Source organism: Dasypus novemcinctus, chromosome 2 (assembly GCF_030445035.2).
Source record: "Dasypus novemcinctus isolate mDasNov1 chromosome 2, mDasNov1.1.hap2, whole genome shotgun sequence".
Lineage (NCBI taxonomy): Eukaryota > Metazoa > Chordata > Mammalia > Cingulata > Dasypodidae > Dasypus > Dasypus novemcinctus.
In genome coordinates, this window is record NC_080674.1 from 198,037,200 (window position 1) to 198,054,252 (window position 17,053).

At 42.5% G+C, this 17,053-nt stretch overlaps 1 protein-coding gene across 1 annotated transcript; it reads left to right on the forward strand.

The window, feature by feature from the left end:
• Window positions 1-3,974: 3,974 nt before the first annotated feature.
• Window positions 3,975-14,126, forward strand: PRSS38 (serine protease 38). The gene is made up of 5 exons (XM_071218742.1): window positions 3,975-4,158; window positions 4,414-4,576; window positions 5,096-5,367; window positions 12,869-13,014; window positions 13,557-14,126. The coding sequence occupies exons 1-5, from the start codon at window positions 3,975-3,977 to the stop codon at window positions 13,806-13,808; spliced, it is 1,017 nt and encodes a 338-aa protein (XP_071074843.1). The 3' UTR covers window positions 13,809-14,126.
• The last annotated feature ends 2,927 nt before the right edge of the window (window positions 14,127-17,053 follow it).

The window sequence follows — 17,053 nt, forward strand, 5'->3', positions numbered from 1 at the left end:
AAATCCCCTAAATATATCTTAAACCTCAACATTAACTGCACCTCCAGCACATTAGCATGAAAGTCTTATGAAGGGAGATCCCATCTGAGTCCAGATTCATCACACATAAACACCATTTCCAAAGAGGGGCCATCTGCCCTGGTAGTTAACCCCATCGGCCATGACCATAACTCCCATGGGTCTCTTTAGCCCTCAAAGGAACCAATATCTGGGGGTTGTATCTGCTTTATCTGTCTCTCTGACTCTGCTCAGTTGTTATATCTGAGCTTTCAATTCGATTCCATTGGTCTGTGTGTCTCTCCTTATGCCAATACCATGCTGTTTTCACTACTGTAGCTTTGTAGTATGTTTTGAAGTCAGGTAGTGTGATTCCCCCCAATTTTGTTTTTCTTTTTCAGTATGTCTTTGGCTATTCGGGGTCTCTTTCTTTTCCAAATAAATTTCATAGTTAGTTTTTCTAGTTCCTTAAAGAAGGCTGTGTTGATTTTTAATGGGATTGCATTGAATGTGTAGATCAGTTTTGGTAGGATAGACATCTTAGTATTCAGTCTTCCTATCCATGAACAAGGAATATTCTTCCATTTATTTAGGTCTTCTTTGATTTCCTTGAACAGTCTTGTATAGTTCTCGGTGTATAAGTTTTTTACCTCTTTAGTTAAATTTATTCCTAAGTATTTGATTTTTTTATTTACTATTGTGAATGGTATTTGTTTCTTGATTTCCTCCTGATCTTGCTCATTATTGGTGTACAGAAATGCTACCGATTTTTGCGCATTGATCTTACAACCTGCAACTTTACTAAACTCATTTATGAGTTCTAGAAGCTTTGTTATAGATCTCTCAGGGTTTTCTATGTATAGGATCATGTCATCTGCAAATAGTGAAATTTTGACTTCTTCCTTTCCAATTTGAATGCCTTTTATATCTGGTTCTTGCCTCAGTGCTCAAGCAAATACTTCCAAGACAATGTTAAATAGGAGCGGAGACCATGGGCATCCTTGTCTTGTTCCTGAGTTTAGAGGGAAGGATTTCAGGATTTCTCCATTGTAAACAATGTTGGCTTTAGGTTTTTCATATATACTCTTTATCATGTTCAAAAAATTTCCTTGTATTCCAATCTTTTGGAGTGTTTTTATCAAGAAAGGGTGCTGTATTTTGTCAAATGCTTTTTCTGCATCTATAGATATAATCATGTGATTTTTTTCCTTCAATCTGTTTATATGGTGTATTACGTTGATTGATTTTCTTATGTTGAACCATCCTTGCATACCTGGAATAAATCCCACTTGGTATTGGTGTATAATTCGTTTAATGTGTTGTTGGATACGATTAGCAAGTATTTTGTTAAGTATTTTTGCGTCTAGGTTCATTAGAGAAATTGGTCTGTAATTTTCCTTTCTTGTGGTATCTTTGTTTGGCTTTGGTACTAGGGTAATGTTGGCATCATAGAAGGAGTTCAGCAATGTTACTTCTGTTTCGATTTTTTGGAATAGTTTCAGCAGGATTGGTGTTAGTTCTTTCCGGAATGTTCTGTAGAATTCACTTGTGAAGCCGTCTGGCCCTGGGCTCTTCTTAGTTGGGAGATTTTTAATGACTGATTCTATCTCTTTACTTGTGATTGGTTTGTTAAGATCATCAATTTCTTCTTTCGTCAATATGGGTTGCTTATTTGTTTCTAGGAATTTGTCCATTTCCTCTAAATTGTCATTTTTGTTGGAATATAGTTTTTCCTCTTATGATAGTCTTTATTTCTGTGGGGTCAGTGGTGATATCGCCTTTCTCATTTCTTATTTTGTGTATTTGCATCTTCTCTCTTTTTTTCTTTGTTAGTCTCGCTAAAGGTTTGTCAATTTTGTTGATCTTCTCAAAAAACCAGCTCTTGGTCTTGTTTATCTTTTCAAGTGATGCTGGAGTTTTAATGTTGGAGTTTGATGCTGAAGCCTTAAGCTGGAGCCACAGGAAATAAGCTCACAGAGGAAAGAGAAGAAAGCCCCAGGAAGAGAGGAACCCTGAGCCCAGAAAGAAGCAAGTCCTGGGAAGAGAGGAACCCTGAAACCAGAAAGAAGCAAGCCCAGGGAAGAGAGGAACCCTGAATCCAGAGAGAAGCAAAACCCTGGAAGAGAGGAACCCAGGAAGCCTGAATCCTCTCAGACATCGGCGGTCATCTTGTTCCAAAACGTGAAAATAGACTTTGGTGAGGGAAGTAACTTACACTTATGGCCTGGTATCTGTAAGCTCCTACCCCAAATAAATACCCTATATAAAAACCAACCCATTTCTGGTGTTTTGCAGCAGCATCCCTTTGGCTGACTAATATAGACACAAAAAACAAAACTCACTCAAGAAGAATTCAATAACCTGAATATCCCTATATCTAATACAGAAGTTGAATTCATAGTTAAAAACCTTCCAAAAAAGAAAATTCCAGGCCCATATGGTTTCACTGGTTAGCACATGGATGAATCTCAAACGTGTTACGCTAAATAAAAGAAACCAGACTCAAAAGGCTGCATATATGATATTTGACATTGTGGAAAAGGCAGAACTACGTGGTATTTAAGATGGTGTTAGAATCTCATGAAATAATACTCAAAATGCCGAGTATACAGTTCAAAATTACTCATCACATTAAGAAGGAGGAATATCTCAGCTCAAGGTAGAAGACACGATCAACAGATGCCAACATCAAAATGTCAGCCGTGTTAGAATTATTGGAAAAGGATTTAAAGCCTCCATCATGAAAATTCTCCATTGAGCAATTATAAATACTCTTGAAACAAATTAAACGATATTAAAAAGCAACGGAACAAGCAAGGAAGAGAGACTATTGGCAATACATATAAAAGGCAAGGGGTTAATATCAAGAAATGTAAGGAACATCTAGAGCAAGGGTTGGCAAATTACAGCCCTGTGGGCCAAATCTGCCTGTTTCTGTAGAGCTCGTGGACTAGGAATGTTTTTTTTTTTTTTTAATATCTTTAAATGGTTGGGAACACAAAGCTGAAGGATATTTTTTGAGATGTGAAAGTGGCATGCAATTCAAGTTTCAGAGTGTACAACGTTCTGTTGTTTCTGCAGTCGCATGCGTCTGTGTATTTATTGTCTGTGGCTGCTTTCAGGCTACAGCAGAGTTGAGAGCTTTTGACAGGGACCTCAAGCTGTTTGGGGCGTTTCCCCCCACCTTTTTCTCTCGGTCCGCTGTCTGACCTGCATTGTGCAATGGGGCGTTAGCAAACATGAGTAGAAGAGGCTTGGGAAGTCCCTGCACAAACGGAAACTGTAAACGCCCGCGGGGTCAGGCTGGAGGTCGGGGATACCCTGGGACCCTCTCCATCCCAGCAGTGGAGAGCCCGTCCCAGGGGCTGGCCGCCGAGAGCCCGCCGAGGGCCGACGACCGGTGCGCGCGGGCCCCGCCGCGGGGACACCGGCGCGCTGGGGCGGCAGGGGGCACCAGGGCGGCGCCGGGCCGGGCTGGGCCTGCAGGGGGCGCCGGGGCGGCAGGCGGCAGCAGGGGGCGGCAGGGGGCAGCAGGGGGCAGCAGGGGGCGCCAGCCGGGCTGGGCCTGCAGGGGGCGCCGGGGCGGCAGGGGGCAGCAGGGGGCGGCAGGGGGCAGCAGGGGGCAGCAGGGGGCAGCAGGGGGCGCCGGCCGGGCTGGGCCTGCAGGGGGCGCCGGGGCGGCAGGGGGCAGCAGGGGGCGGCAGGGGGCGGCAGGGGGCGGCAGGGGGCGGCAGGGGGCGGCAGGGGGCGGCAGGGGGCGCCGGCCGGGCTGGGCCTGCAGGGGGCGCCGGGGCGGCAGGGGGCAGCAGGGGGCAGCAGGGGGCAGCAGGGGGCGCCGGGGCAGCAGGGGGCGGCAGGGGGCAGCAGGGGGCGCCGGCCGGGCTGGGCCTGCAGGGGGCGCCGGGCCGCGCCGGGGCGGCAGGGGGCGTTGCCACGCGGCGGCAGGGGGCGTTGCCACGTGGCGGCGGTGCGCGTCCATGGCCGTCCCGCCGAGTCCCCTGCACGCTGGGCCCCGCGCGCTGTGGCCCCTTGTCCTGCGCCGCCTCCTCCTCCTGATGCTGCTGCGGCCTCCACCGCCGGGTGGGGCAGGCGCCCCCCGCTTGGGGAACCCGGCCCAACATCGGAGGGCCGCTGGGGTCGTCTCCTTGAGCAAAGATGTGGGTACGACCACCGCGCCAGCCCTCGCCCCGACCCCACCCCAGGTCTTTCTGGGCTGGCCTGTCCTCACCCGGGGGTGGTGCTGCTGAGCAGTCTCCTTCCTCACCCTGTCTTGGTGCCCTCCGTTCCTGCCTCCCTTTGACTTGCTTTGGCCCCCATCTCCTTCGCCTCACCTTCCCCTTTGCGTCAAGTTTCCATATCCTGGATCTTTCCTTCCACAATTCCGCTTCTCTCCTGCTCCGTCCCTCTCCTCCGCAGCCTGTGGTCTACCTTATGTGTCAGGGAAAGTCTTGGGAGGCCTTCCTGCGCCGGAGATGAAGTGGCCGTGGCAGGTCAGCGTACACTACGGCGGGTTCCATACCTGCGGCGGATCCATCCTAAATGAGTACTGGATTCTCTCGGCTGCCCACTGCTTCAGCAAGTGAGTGTCCCCGAGCCCTCCGGGCAGGGCTCCTTGGGTGCCCAGGCCCCCAGGGCAGACCACGCAGGGTTGACAGTGGCAGGTATCAGGAGCTGGGAAGAGAGAAACACACTAGGACCCAGCACACAACCCCAGGGCAAACACCGGAGAGCTGCACTTTTAGAGCATCAGCTCTTTGGTGATTAGAAATGGAGCCAAATTGCAGAAGAGGTGAAGCGAGGCTCACTTTGTAACCCTCAACAAGCTCACCAGCCTGGGCTGTTGGTCGCCAGCGGGCCCCAATAGACCTCCTGGTCCTCCTCGGGCCCAAGTCCAGATTCCTTTGGGTGGCAATTCTGTGCAACAACTAGGACTCCACTGTGGTGCCAAGGATGTGCTTTTACATACCTGGGCTACCTGGGCAGGTGAGCTGAAGGTGGGCAGGGAGGTGCCCAGTGGGCAGGGAGGTGCCCAGTGGGCAGTTTTCGCTCTCCAGGTGCAAGAGGTGGAGCACTGTGCTGCTGTTCTCTGTCTGCACAGAGACAAGACTAAGGAGGCGTTTGATATGTACGTGGGCCTCGTTAACCTCGAGGCTGCAACCAAGCACACCCAGTGGTTCGAGGTGAATAAGGTGATTCTGCATCCTTCCTACACGTTATACCACCCCGTTGGAGGCGACATCGCTCTGGTGCAGCTGAAAACCCCGATTGTGTTTTCTAATGCTGTGCTCCCTGTCTGCCTGGCGCCTCCAGACCTGATACTTCGGAATCTGACTTGCTGGTCTACAGGATGGGGAATGATCTCACGAAAAGGTAAGAAAACTATCAAAAGGCAAAGCAGAGTAGAGTGTGCAGGGTACAGCATTTTATCGGGAACACCAAAGTTTTGCTGCAGTGGGGGAAGCCAGATCACTTGCAAGGATGGAAATAGCTTCAGGGTTCTAGGGATGGCAAATGAGTTTTGGAAACATAAAAAGGAAGCCGAGGATTTGTTGATTTTATAGAAGTGGGCTTAGGGCAAATGGACTTTATTTTGTATTGGGTCAAACACCATGAATTAGGGGCTTGGTTGGCTATCTAGGTCAGCTGCCTTGAGGGGGGCGGTTAAAATTTCAAAAGATATGAAGAGGAAATTCAAGAGGGAGTTTGAAGAGAGAGTAGGGCACAGGCTTTGGGCTCTGAGTAGTCCCCAGGGTTTTCACTATATAATTTTATCTGAACAAAGTGAAGGACAAAAAGTTCCTTTATTGGGATTTGTGGAAGAGATGCAGGCTGCTTCTGTTCCACTACAGGAAAGAAAGTGTTCTGTCATTCAAAACTTTTGGGAACTGGGATTCCCATCCACCAATAAACATGTATTTATCTGGCAATGTGGTTTTTTTTTTTTTTTTTTTTGGTCCCTGATTGACTTTGTTGTATACAGAAAAGTAGTTAGAGCTACTTTGAGTGTGAAATTAATATTCAGTATATCAAATAAACTTAATAGTGTAGTTTCCTTAAGATTTTAAATTTAGAAATCTTTTTTATTCAATTTAGTAATCTATTAATGTTTATGGTTTTCTCCATAAAGTCCTTGTGCTTTCATTTTAGGTTTATACCTAGATATTTCAGAATTTTTATCACTATTATGAAGCAGACCTTTTAAATTGCATTTGCTAATTGGCCTCACCTGTTGTATCTAACCACCTTATGGAACTCATTATTTTTAATAGTTTGTCAGTTGATGATTTTGACTTTTCTGGATAGATAATCATATTGTCTTAAAATAAAAGCTGTTTCATCTCATCTTTTTTTTTTTTTTTGTCTTACTGCATTGGTTGGGACTTCCATTAGAAATGATTCTGTTTTTCTTGTTTTTTTTAAATTTTAATGTACATGCTTCTAATAATTCACCATTAACTATGTGGACAGGCCTGGAGATTTCTAGTTGATACAATATGCCAGGTTAAGAAAGTTACCTTTTATATCTGGTTTACTTAATTTTTTAATACAAGTTGATATTGATTGTATTGAAATTCTTGCAGCAACTCTTAAAGGGTCATATAGTTCTTCTCTTTTAATCTGATACCATGAATAGTGTTCAATGCTAAGTTCTTTTGAGTTGCTAGGATTGCCCTATTTGGGGCAGATTTTTTTTTGCATTATTTATTTAATAAACAGAAGAATTGAAAGTTTTTATTTAGAATTTTTCTACCTATAATCCTGAGATGAGTCTAGGATTTTCTTTTCTTAGCTGACTTTGTCTTTGACTTTGGGTGGCATCATTGTACAGCTGACTTTGTATAATGGGTTGAATAATTGCCTTCTATTTATAATCTATGGAATAGTTTTTTTATTAAATATGAATTAGCTATTCCTTGAAAGTCTGATATGATTTGCCTAGAAAACATTTTGATCCTGGTACTTTTTGTGACTATAAATCACTCCTACTGTCTTAATTTCTACTACGGCTACTGGTTCATTCCATTATTCTATTCATTCTTAGGCTAGTTTTGAAAGTTTAGCTTTTTCTGGAAATTTGTTCTTTCCACAAGTTTTTGAATATAATGGTATTGTTATATTGTAATTCATATACTCTTATCCTCTGACTTCAGACCTCTCTTCTATTCCTGATCATTGTTGCCAAAAATGGTCTATTCGATTGTCTTTTTCATAAAAACAACCTGCTAAAGATTTTTGGTGGTGGTAGATGGGTGGGATTTGATGAATTGGTTGCTTTGCTATTTGTTCATATAGCCATTCATTCATTCATTTTTCTAAGTTCTTTGAATTTGCCTAGCCATCCTTTTCTAACTTTTTGAGTTGAAAGTTTGCATCATGTATCTTCAATCTTTCCTACTTGTTCTATGAATAAATTTAAGATTATAAATTTCCTCAAGATGACTTCTTTTTTACATCATAGGTTTTGAATTGTAATGCATTTATTGTTATTCCTTCCTCAAGACTATGTTGCTCCCCATTTTTATAGTCTCTTTAACTCAATAACATTGGGGAATCTTTTTTAAAAATTCTTCATTAATATGGATTTGGGAAATGGCCTGCTATTTTCCTAATTTCTAATATTAGGTGAATAGAAGTTTAAAGCTTATAAAATCTTGTGATTTTCCTTGTTTAAAAGTTATGTTTTGCTTTTTTAAACCTCTTTCTTTTTTTAATGCTTTGGATTTTTTTTTTTAGCATCTGTGTACATATTACTATATGTGTATATGTGAGATACATACACATCTAATTAAAACATATATTACTGATATATTTGAATAGCTTGTTTACTCTTTCTAAATTCTTTTCTGGTTTCTTTTGCCTTCCAAACATCTGCCATCTTGAATTTAGGGTTAGTATTCCCAGGCATGTTTTCAGGCTTTTCCTCATAGGATTGAACCCATAAACAACGGATAGTATTGTTTTGCATTCTTTACTGATTTGTGCATAATCCTCGTTTACTTTGTTTGTTTATAAACCCATATCCATGTATACACCATTCAACAGGGAAATTAGAACATTGATTAGAACAATAGCCTTTATCTACTTTAGTGGTCCTGTCCCATCCCAGTCTTCTGCCTTCCTTCATTTGAGGGTACACTCCTTATTATAAATCTTTCATATATACAAAATACTTGAAACCTTTCCATGGACTCTACTGCCCTTCAGAAACTAAGGCCCACTGACTGGGAAACTATGACCTTAAATAACAGAGGAGCAGGCTACACGGTCTCATAACTAGGACCTGCCTTCATGTTTTCCTTTCCTGTCTGAGACCCTGGGACTGAAACTAAGATTAACCTTACTCTTTATATAAGAAACACCTACAAGGATATATGTTCTTCCCTTGAGCAATCTCAGTAAGATAGCTGTATTAGTCATCCAAAGGGGTGCTGATGAAAGTACCAAAATTCTGTTGGCTTTTATAAAGTGTGTTTATTTGGAGTAGGAGCTTGCAGTCACAAGGCCCTAAAGAGTCCAATTCAAGGTACCATTAGAGGTACATTCTTACCCAAAGTCACTGACCATGTGTTGAAGCAAGATGGTAGGCAGTATCTGAGAGGGTTCAGCCTTCCTTCTTCCTCTTTTTTTTAAAAGATTTATTTATTTATTTATTTATTTATTTATTTATTTCTCTCCCCTCCCCCCCCCCACCCCGGTTGTCTGTTCTCTGTGTCTATTTGCTGTGTCTTCTTTGTCCACTTCTGTTGTTGTTGTCAGTGGCACGGGAATCTGTTTCTTTTTTGTTGTTGTTTCGTCAACCTGTTGTGTCAATTCTCCGTGTGTGCGGCACCATTCCTGGGCAGGCTGCACTTTCTTTTGTGCTGGGCGGCTCTCCTTACGGGGCGCACTCCTTGCTCGTGGGGCTCCCCTACACAGGGGCACCCCTGCGTGGCAGGGCACTCCTTGCGTGCATCAGCAATGCGCATGGACCAGCTGCACACGGGTCAAGGAGGCCCGGGGTTTGAACCGCAGACCTCCCATGTGGTAGACGGGCGCCCTAACCACTGGGCCAAGTCCGCCACCCCTTTTCCTCTTAAGGCTCCGTGGTCCCAGCTTTTTCATATCTCAGCTGTAGGCTGGCATAAGGCTCATCTCTCTTCCCCGGGCTCATTTCTTTCCTGGCTCAGCTGCTTTGTGAAGAAAACAAGGTGAGCTGTAGACCATCAGGTTCATCTTTCTTCCTGGGACCTCTGCCATGTCTAATGAGCTGTCTCTCTTCCTCTGTGTTTTTCTGGGTGAAAGTCTGTTTTATCACCCACCACGGGGGCTGGGACTCAATGCTGAGTCACACTCTAATGATGTGATTGACATCTCAGCTGAATCTAATACAATCAAAGGGTTAGCATACCCAGAAGAACAGACCAGTTTACAAACATAATCTATCTTTTTGGAATTCATAAATAATCTCAAACTGCCACAGTAGCCATCCAGAAAGCATCATGGCTCCCATATGCATAAATAAATAGTGATCCAAGTAAGTCCTGTGGCCACATAACCCAATTTTGCAATGGCATCCAAGTCAAAGCCAAGAAACTAAAAAACAATTGAAAAGTGGCCTTAAACTTTATTCAGGCCACTTAGATAACATTACTTGGGGTCCAATTCCACAACAGTACTTATTTCTCTTTAACTTTTGTCTTCTCCTGGTCATCCACAACCCAGCAAATTTTCAAAACCTAAAAAACAAACAACAAAAACGCTCTCTTTAACACTCAATTCTCAGAACAGTCCTGTTTCCCAGTCATTCAACTGTTTATTTAATATTATAGTCTCTCTGGCTTTTTAAAATTTGTTTAACATTTTAGAATTATTTTATATGTATATATCCATGAAACAAAAACTCAAATCAAGATCTAGAATGTTTTCATATCCCAGGAAGTTCCCTTTTACTGTTTTGCAGTCAAACTTATTTTCCTAAATTGTTGTTCTGATTTCTCTACCCATGGATTAGTTTTATGTTTTCGAACTTCATCTAAGTAGAATATTACTGTATGTGTCATGTATAGTTTACTCAGTATTATCTGTAAGATTTATTCATGTTTTTGCAAGTGTCATTAGATCCTGCTTATTTATTGTTAAGGAATATTTAATAGTGTGAATATAATATGCCAAAAACCATTTATCCATTCTTCTGTTGATTAACATTGGGTTGTATCAGTATATATATGTATATATATTTATGCATGTATGTATATATGTGTGTGTATATATATATGTATGTATGCATTTAGAATGCCAGGAAGGAAAAACTTATTATAGTAATGTAGTATGCACAGTTTACCTTTTTGTAATAGTTATGAGGTTTTGAGGTTTTTTTCCCCCTTGCTTTAAATAACATGATTGTAGAAGCTTATAATACCTGCTGGAAATTAAGAGGAGTACTACATTTTGCATCCCTTTAAGTGTTGATTGCATAAGTATTTTCTGGGTAAAGCATTGTTTAAATTTTTTCCTCTTAAAGTTTTTCCTCTATCTCTTTTGTCATTATTTTCTTAATTACGTGTTTGTAAAGTACATAATTACTGTTATTATCATGAGCACTCATTTCACATCTGGCAACAATCTTAGGTATGAAAAATGTTTTGCAAGAGAAACAGTAGAGAAATCTATGTACTGTTAGCTGGAATTAGCATTTATTGATATTTTAGTTGATTTTTCTATAGCTAGTTTTCATTATCAGGTTAGTTTCAATTTTTGCCCATTGTGAATAAAGCTCTCAAGAACCTTCTTTTACAACTCTTTGTGCACAAGTGCTTTCCTTTCTCCTTGTTGGATACATAACAGTGGAATTGTTTGGTTATGCTGTTCTGAGAAGTGAAAAGAATTTTCCAAAGTGTTGTATCATTTTTCAATTCCCTCGGCAATGAATAATAATTACATGTTTGTCTGTCTGGGAAGTCTAAATTTCACCTTCATTTTTGAAAGATAGTTTCTCTAGATACAGAATTTTGGGTTAACAGGCTTTTTGTTTTTGTTTTGCAAAAGGGTTCATTGTCTTCTGGCCTGCCTAATTTCTGGTGAGAAACCTGTAGTAACTCTTGTCCTTGGTCCTCTCTATGTAATATTTTCTCCCTCCCTGGTTGCCTTCAAAAATTTTCTCTTCTACTTTGTTTTTCAGCAATTTGACTAAGATGTTTCTAAGGGTGGTTTTTTTGTTTGACTATGTGGTTCTATTAATTTCTTGGCTCTGTGGTTTGTTGTTTTGGAACTTTCTCCACCACTAGATTTTCATATATTTCTTCTGCCCTGTTTTCTCTCTTTTCTTCTTCTGGGACTCCAATTCCACACATTGTTTACTTTTGTCCCACAGCTCTTGAATGCATGTTATTTTTTTCAGCCACCTCCCCCGCTCCCCCCCCTTTTTCTTTTGATGTTTCAGTTTGGATAGCGTCTATTGACCTATCATAAAGTTCACTGATTCTTTCCTCAGCGGTATCCAGCCTTATATACTCATCAAAGGAATTTTTCATCAAATTATTATGTTTTTATTTCCAGCAGTTCCATTTCATTCTTTTTTTCCTACTTAAATTCTTCCTTAGTTCATGCATGTTGTCCCCTTTCCAATAATTCAGCATATCATAGTTATTTTAAAGTCTCAGTCAGATAATCCCAACATCTGGGTCATCTCTGGGTCTAATTCTGTTTGGTGTTTTATCTTTTGACACAGGGGGACCTCCCAGGTGTTCAACAAGGACTCCTCATGCTTAGTCCTTTGGAACTTGGGCATCTCAGCTCTTGTGAGCCCTAGACCCATAAAGCTCACCCTTGCCACTGTCTGCACATGTTCATGGACTCTTACCCTGTGCATGCAGGGCTTAATATTCAGCAACTGACTCCAGGGAGCTCCTATGCAAATTGTTGGACTCCTTTTCCATGGAACTCCCTCCTCTCTTACACCCTGACTTGAAAATTTCAGCCACCTCAGCCTTCTTAAATTCCATCACTGTCTCCTCAGTTTGACTGCTGTGCTCTGTTTGTAATCTCCCTCCCTGCCTTCCACCACATCACAACCCTGCCTTGTTGGTTGGCCAGGGGGAAAGTCATTATCTCATAGAGAAACTGTTTTCTAATTGTTTGTGACTGGAGGTCAAGGCCATTCCCAGTGACTCCATTGTGGTCAAAAGTAGAAGTCTTCAAGGCTGATTCTTGACTGTCTATGCAGCTCAAAGTATTTCTTAACTGTATTTTTTACTGGTTTGAAAACCAGTTACCTCTTCTAACACTTTAGGACCCTAAATTTGTGGAGGTCTATTTTGTCTTGCATTCCTGTCTGCAAGCCACCTAATTCTTTTTTTTGTTCCTCTTCTGATATTACCTTGCCAGACGTAGTCAGCAGCAATCAGCAAACACTACTAACTTTCTGTTCCATCCTTTTTCCCTAGAGCTACAAGTTCATTAGGTCCATGAACTGATTCCCAAGTTACTGCAGGCTACAGCTTTTCCAAATACAGCACAACTTTAACACATGGGTTACATTGCCACTCTATAGACAATGGAGCCTATGCCTGGTATTGAGCACGTTACATTTTCCCATGTACAACCTCTGGAACCAGTTTTTATATCCATTATGGTAGGTGAGAACGTGAAGCAGTGACAACCTCAAAGCCTTGGAGGCTCATTTCTCACACCCTGTGTCAACCATCACAGTCACTGAGAGGTTCAGGCTGATGGTGCCATCATTTCAAAATAGGCCACCGAGGACCACAGGCACCAAGTTGCTAAGGCTCTGTGCCAAAGTGGGCTTCTTGGTGGTCTGCCTCCCCTCCTTGCTCCCTGCTGAGTAACAAAGACCTAAGAGGAGCCTTTTGCTGACCCTGAGCTCTTCCAGCAGGTGAGACTTCAGAGTTGCTGCAGGAGGCTCAGCTTCCCTTGGTTCCAGTAACACTGTGCAGGCTGCTTTATGGAGGATCGTCAGACATCATGCCGGACATGCTGTGTGCTGGGCAACTGTTCAACGGTCTGAAGACTGTCTGCGAGGTATGTTCCACAGGGGTGCGTGTGCGGGGGTGAAGCAGGTGGTTTCCAGGTGTTTTAATGAATTTGTGTAGGGGCACAATTTCACTAGGCATGTGACCTAGATCACAGGGGTCACAGACAGCCTGGCCCCTGAGAGGCTCCAGTGCTCATTTCCATGTGGCATTTGGGGCCAGGCAGCATGTGTGCAGGAAAGACATGTCCAGTGTCCCGATTACCATGGCACTGGCCAGAGCACTGCAGCATACAGGGGGCCTGCTTTCAGCCACACCCACACTACCAGGACTGCCCCAGGGCTCCCTTTTACCCTGCTCAGGAGAGGTGCAGTAGATGCTGCATTCCTGCAGGCCAGCACCTGGTCACCAGAGCTTAGGAGGATTGACGTTTGCAACCTGTGAAGTGGGACTGGGCATGGGCAGTGGGACCACCTGGGTCCAGTAGGGCCTGCCGTACGCAGGTATCCATAGGCCCTGGGTCCACCAGGCCACAGAGGGGTGGGCGCAGGACACATGGGCCCAGCGCTCCCCATCCTCCTCCTTTTCTAGGGCGACTCTGGGGGCCCCCTCGTCTGCAAGCTCAACCAAATCTGGATGCAGATTGGAGTCGTGAGCTGGGGCCGCGGTTGCGCAAACCCTATGTTTCCTGCTGTTTATGCCAGGGTCTCTTATTTCTCCGAATGGATCCAAAAGAAAGTGGAAGATACACCACTGCCTCCTCAACCAACTCCCAGCTTCTCCCCTGTTCTGGGGGCCAATCTCAGTGTCCTTGTCCCACTGTTCCTCCTGTCAGTGCTGTGAAGCAACCCCCCGCCCCCCTTCTTTAGCTTCACTGCGGCATGCTCCCATCCCCGTCCAGCTCCGGCTCCCACTTTTTGCTGTCCCTCTGCTGAGCAAGGGCGAGGAGTACCCACCTGGACCTGGGTGCTTGGTCGGAGAAGAGGTTGAGCAAGAACAAAAGAAAAATTGGGGGCTGTTGGGGGGCTGGGTCAGGGTGCAATACCCAGGAAGGCAGAGGTGTCACCTGCAGAAAGGGGCAGGGCACCCTGGGACACCCATGAATAAAGTGCAGGAGCGCAGAAGCTTTGGCTCAGTGTAAAGTGCATCTGACATTTTGGTAAGAGCATTAAATATTTACAAAGCAAGAATCCCAGAAATCCTGTATTCGTCTTTCTACCCTCAAACCCCAGGTTTCTGGGTACAGACAGCCATAGTGTCAATGACCATGGCTTCCAGAACCACCAGAGAAGTGAGAGGGCAGCATCATACCAACCCCCAGGTATGTGCTTCCTCTCCAAGGAAGGGTAAAAGGAGAAGCACAGACCAAGATAATACCTATGCAATCACTGCAGATCTGAACCTATAGGATGTAGTCCAGGCAAGGCCAGAGCAAAAGGCATAGTTTTAAATACTTAAGCCTATAATCTAAAAGAAATTTAACATAGTTAAACATCCCATTTGTAAAAAGGAAAGCATGAACTGAGAGTAGGCACAAGGCAGTCAGTAAAAAAGAAGAAATTGATGAGCAGAAAAAAACAAAACACTCAAACATACCAAAAATCTGTTGTTGTTTTTTTAAACTTTAAAAGTAGAAAAACATCACTCTCTAACCTAATCAAGATATAAAACAAGAACAAAAATACAAAATATAAGAAATTATAACAGAGGAGTATCTATTGAAAGAGAAAATTTAAGAAATCATTAAAAAATTGTACAACTCTATACAAATAAAATGAAGAGTATCACTTTTTAGGGGGGGAAAAATGACACCAAAACTATCCCTGGCAGAAATAGAAGGTTTAAGTAGCCCAAATTCCACAAAAGAAATAGAGAAGTTTAAGACAGAGTTTCCTTTTCCCAGTAAAAGCTATTGGCTGTGCTTCCTTGGGAATTAAACCAACCCTTCAAATACAAGATCATCCCAGAGCTACCCAAATTGTTCCAAGTATAGACACAGGAGGAAAAGTTTCAAATTCTCCATAAGGAGTAAGCATGTGTAAATTCGGAAGTCTAATTTAACATTACACAGGAAAAGATAAAAACAATCCAACTTTTGAATATAAATTCAAAAATTCTAATAAAAATTAGCAAACAGAATCCAACATTATTTTAAAAAATAGTAGATCATAACCAAATAGAATTCATTCCAGTTATAGAAGAATGATTAAATATTAGGAAATCCATTGATATAGTTCATCATATCCATTGTTTTGCTCAGGATTTGACAAATTCAAAACACATTCCCTGGGAAGCAGCTGTCCCAGACCTGTGTGGTGGTCTGGGACACAGGTCCCAGCTCAGAGCAACAAAGCAATGCACAAAAAAGATGATGACAGAAGAGGCATGTGTCGAGAGGTCACATCTGAGTCCAACTCCATCACACTCAGGATCACAAGTTCCAAAGTAGGGCCCACTTGCAAGGTAGTACTGAACTCCAGAGCCATCTGTCATGGCCATAGGACCTGGGTGTCTCCATAGCCCTCAGGAGCTCCCCTACCTGGGGTTGTATCTACTTTGGCTGTATCTGAGATCCTGCTGAGGTATACGTAAGCATGACCCCTCTGATGACCTCCCAACATTTCGAAGTCTCTCAGCCATAAAACTCATTTGTCTTTTACCATTTCCCCCATTTATTCAAGGTCTTTTTCTAGTTGCATCACCAGCTGGTGCTTGTTAGTAATCCCTAGGCACCAGGGAGGCTCATCCCTGGGAGTCATGTCCCATGCTGGGGGTGAGGAATGGGGGTTTATGGGAACCTTATATTTTTTAATGTAACATTTTGTGTGATCTATGTATCTTTAAAAAAAAAAAGATTAAAAAAAGACTGACACAACCAGATAGGAAAAAAACACACACACATTCCCAATTAAAAAAAAAAAAAGATATAAATCAATGGATAATTATATATATATGTATATATCTTACTTAACACTATGTTGGAAGTATTTCAGTTATATGAGAGAAACTATCCAAAGAAATGACAAATAATAGTTTAAGCCATCTCTTCTTTTTAAAGACTCTGGAGTATATTAGCAACACCCACGAGACAAATGTGAAACTGCCACACAGAGAAAATTCAGTAAAGTTGCTGGATAAAACATTACAAAATCTGTGTGTGCATATAGCGATATGTACATACAAATTAGAAAATATATAGTGAGAATAATAGAAATAAACAATATAAGATGCCTAGGAATGGCCTAAAAATATATGTGAAAATCTATATGAGGAAATCTTTAAATACAAACAAAACAAAAGAGAAAGCAAGAAAAAAGGAAATTTGAGTGAATGATGACCTACAGTCTTAGATAGGACAACTCAAAAAGTTCCCCACCCACCCCACCCTCCTGGAGCTAGGTAAGTTGATTTCAAAGCCAATAGCATAACATAGGCAAGCATGACTACTTAGGAAAAACCAAAACAAAACCTAAATATGAAGGCCCATGATGTGGTGGGAGCTAGTCTAGCAGATAATAAAATATCCCATATAGGCTGTAATTATAACATTTCATAAAGTCTCAGTGATTCATACCTGTGCAAGAATAAACAGACCAATGGAACAAACAGAAAATTCAGAATTAGGCCTAAGTGTGCATGCAAAATTGGTGTATGATAAATGTGTCCATTTAAATCACTGAGGGTATAAGCTTTCAAAAGTGCAATACAGCATGGCCAAATAGAGCTGATTCCAGAAATATTATACGTCCTGACCTAAGAGAGTTTATTCCAGGAATTTAAGAATGATCTGATCCTAGGATTCTCTTAGGTTCAAAACATAAATTGATGCCCCCCATGTGACATTCACAAAGGTTGTGTCGAGTGTCATTATATACCAAGCCTATCAGAAACCCTGGGGAAACAGGGAGAACAACATAGCAATGAACACCTGCACAAACCTGAAATGAAGCCAAATGCCAGGACCCGACCTATGTGCTTACATCATCAGGATTGGTGAAAATTGCAGAATTTAAACATCTCAAGAGCAAATGGTTAGGAGGAAATTTTTTTAATATACATAGTATAAATACTTTGATGCATGGATATAT

What these genes read in the sequence shown, in the direction of transcription:
- PRSS38 (XM_071218742.1), top strand. Translation starts at nt 3,975, where the DNA reads ATGGCCGTCCCGCCGAGTCCCCTGCACGCTGGGCCCCGCGCGCTGTGG. An exon ending in CTCCTTGAGCAAAGATGTGG is followed by an intron (nt 4,159 to 4,413) that starts GTACGACCACCG and finishes TCTCCTCCGCAG; the next exon opens with CCTGTGGTCTACCTTATGTG. An exon ending in GTCTGAAGACTGTCTGCGAG is followed by an intron (nt 13,015 to 13,556) that starts GTATGTTCCACA and finishes CTCCTTTTCTAG; the next exon opens with GGCGACTCTGGGGGCCCCCT.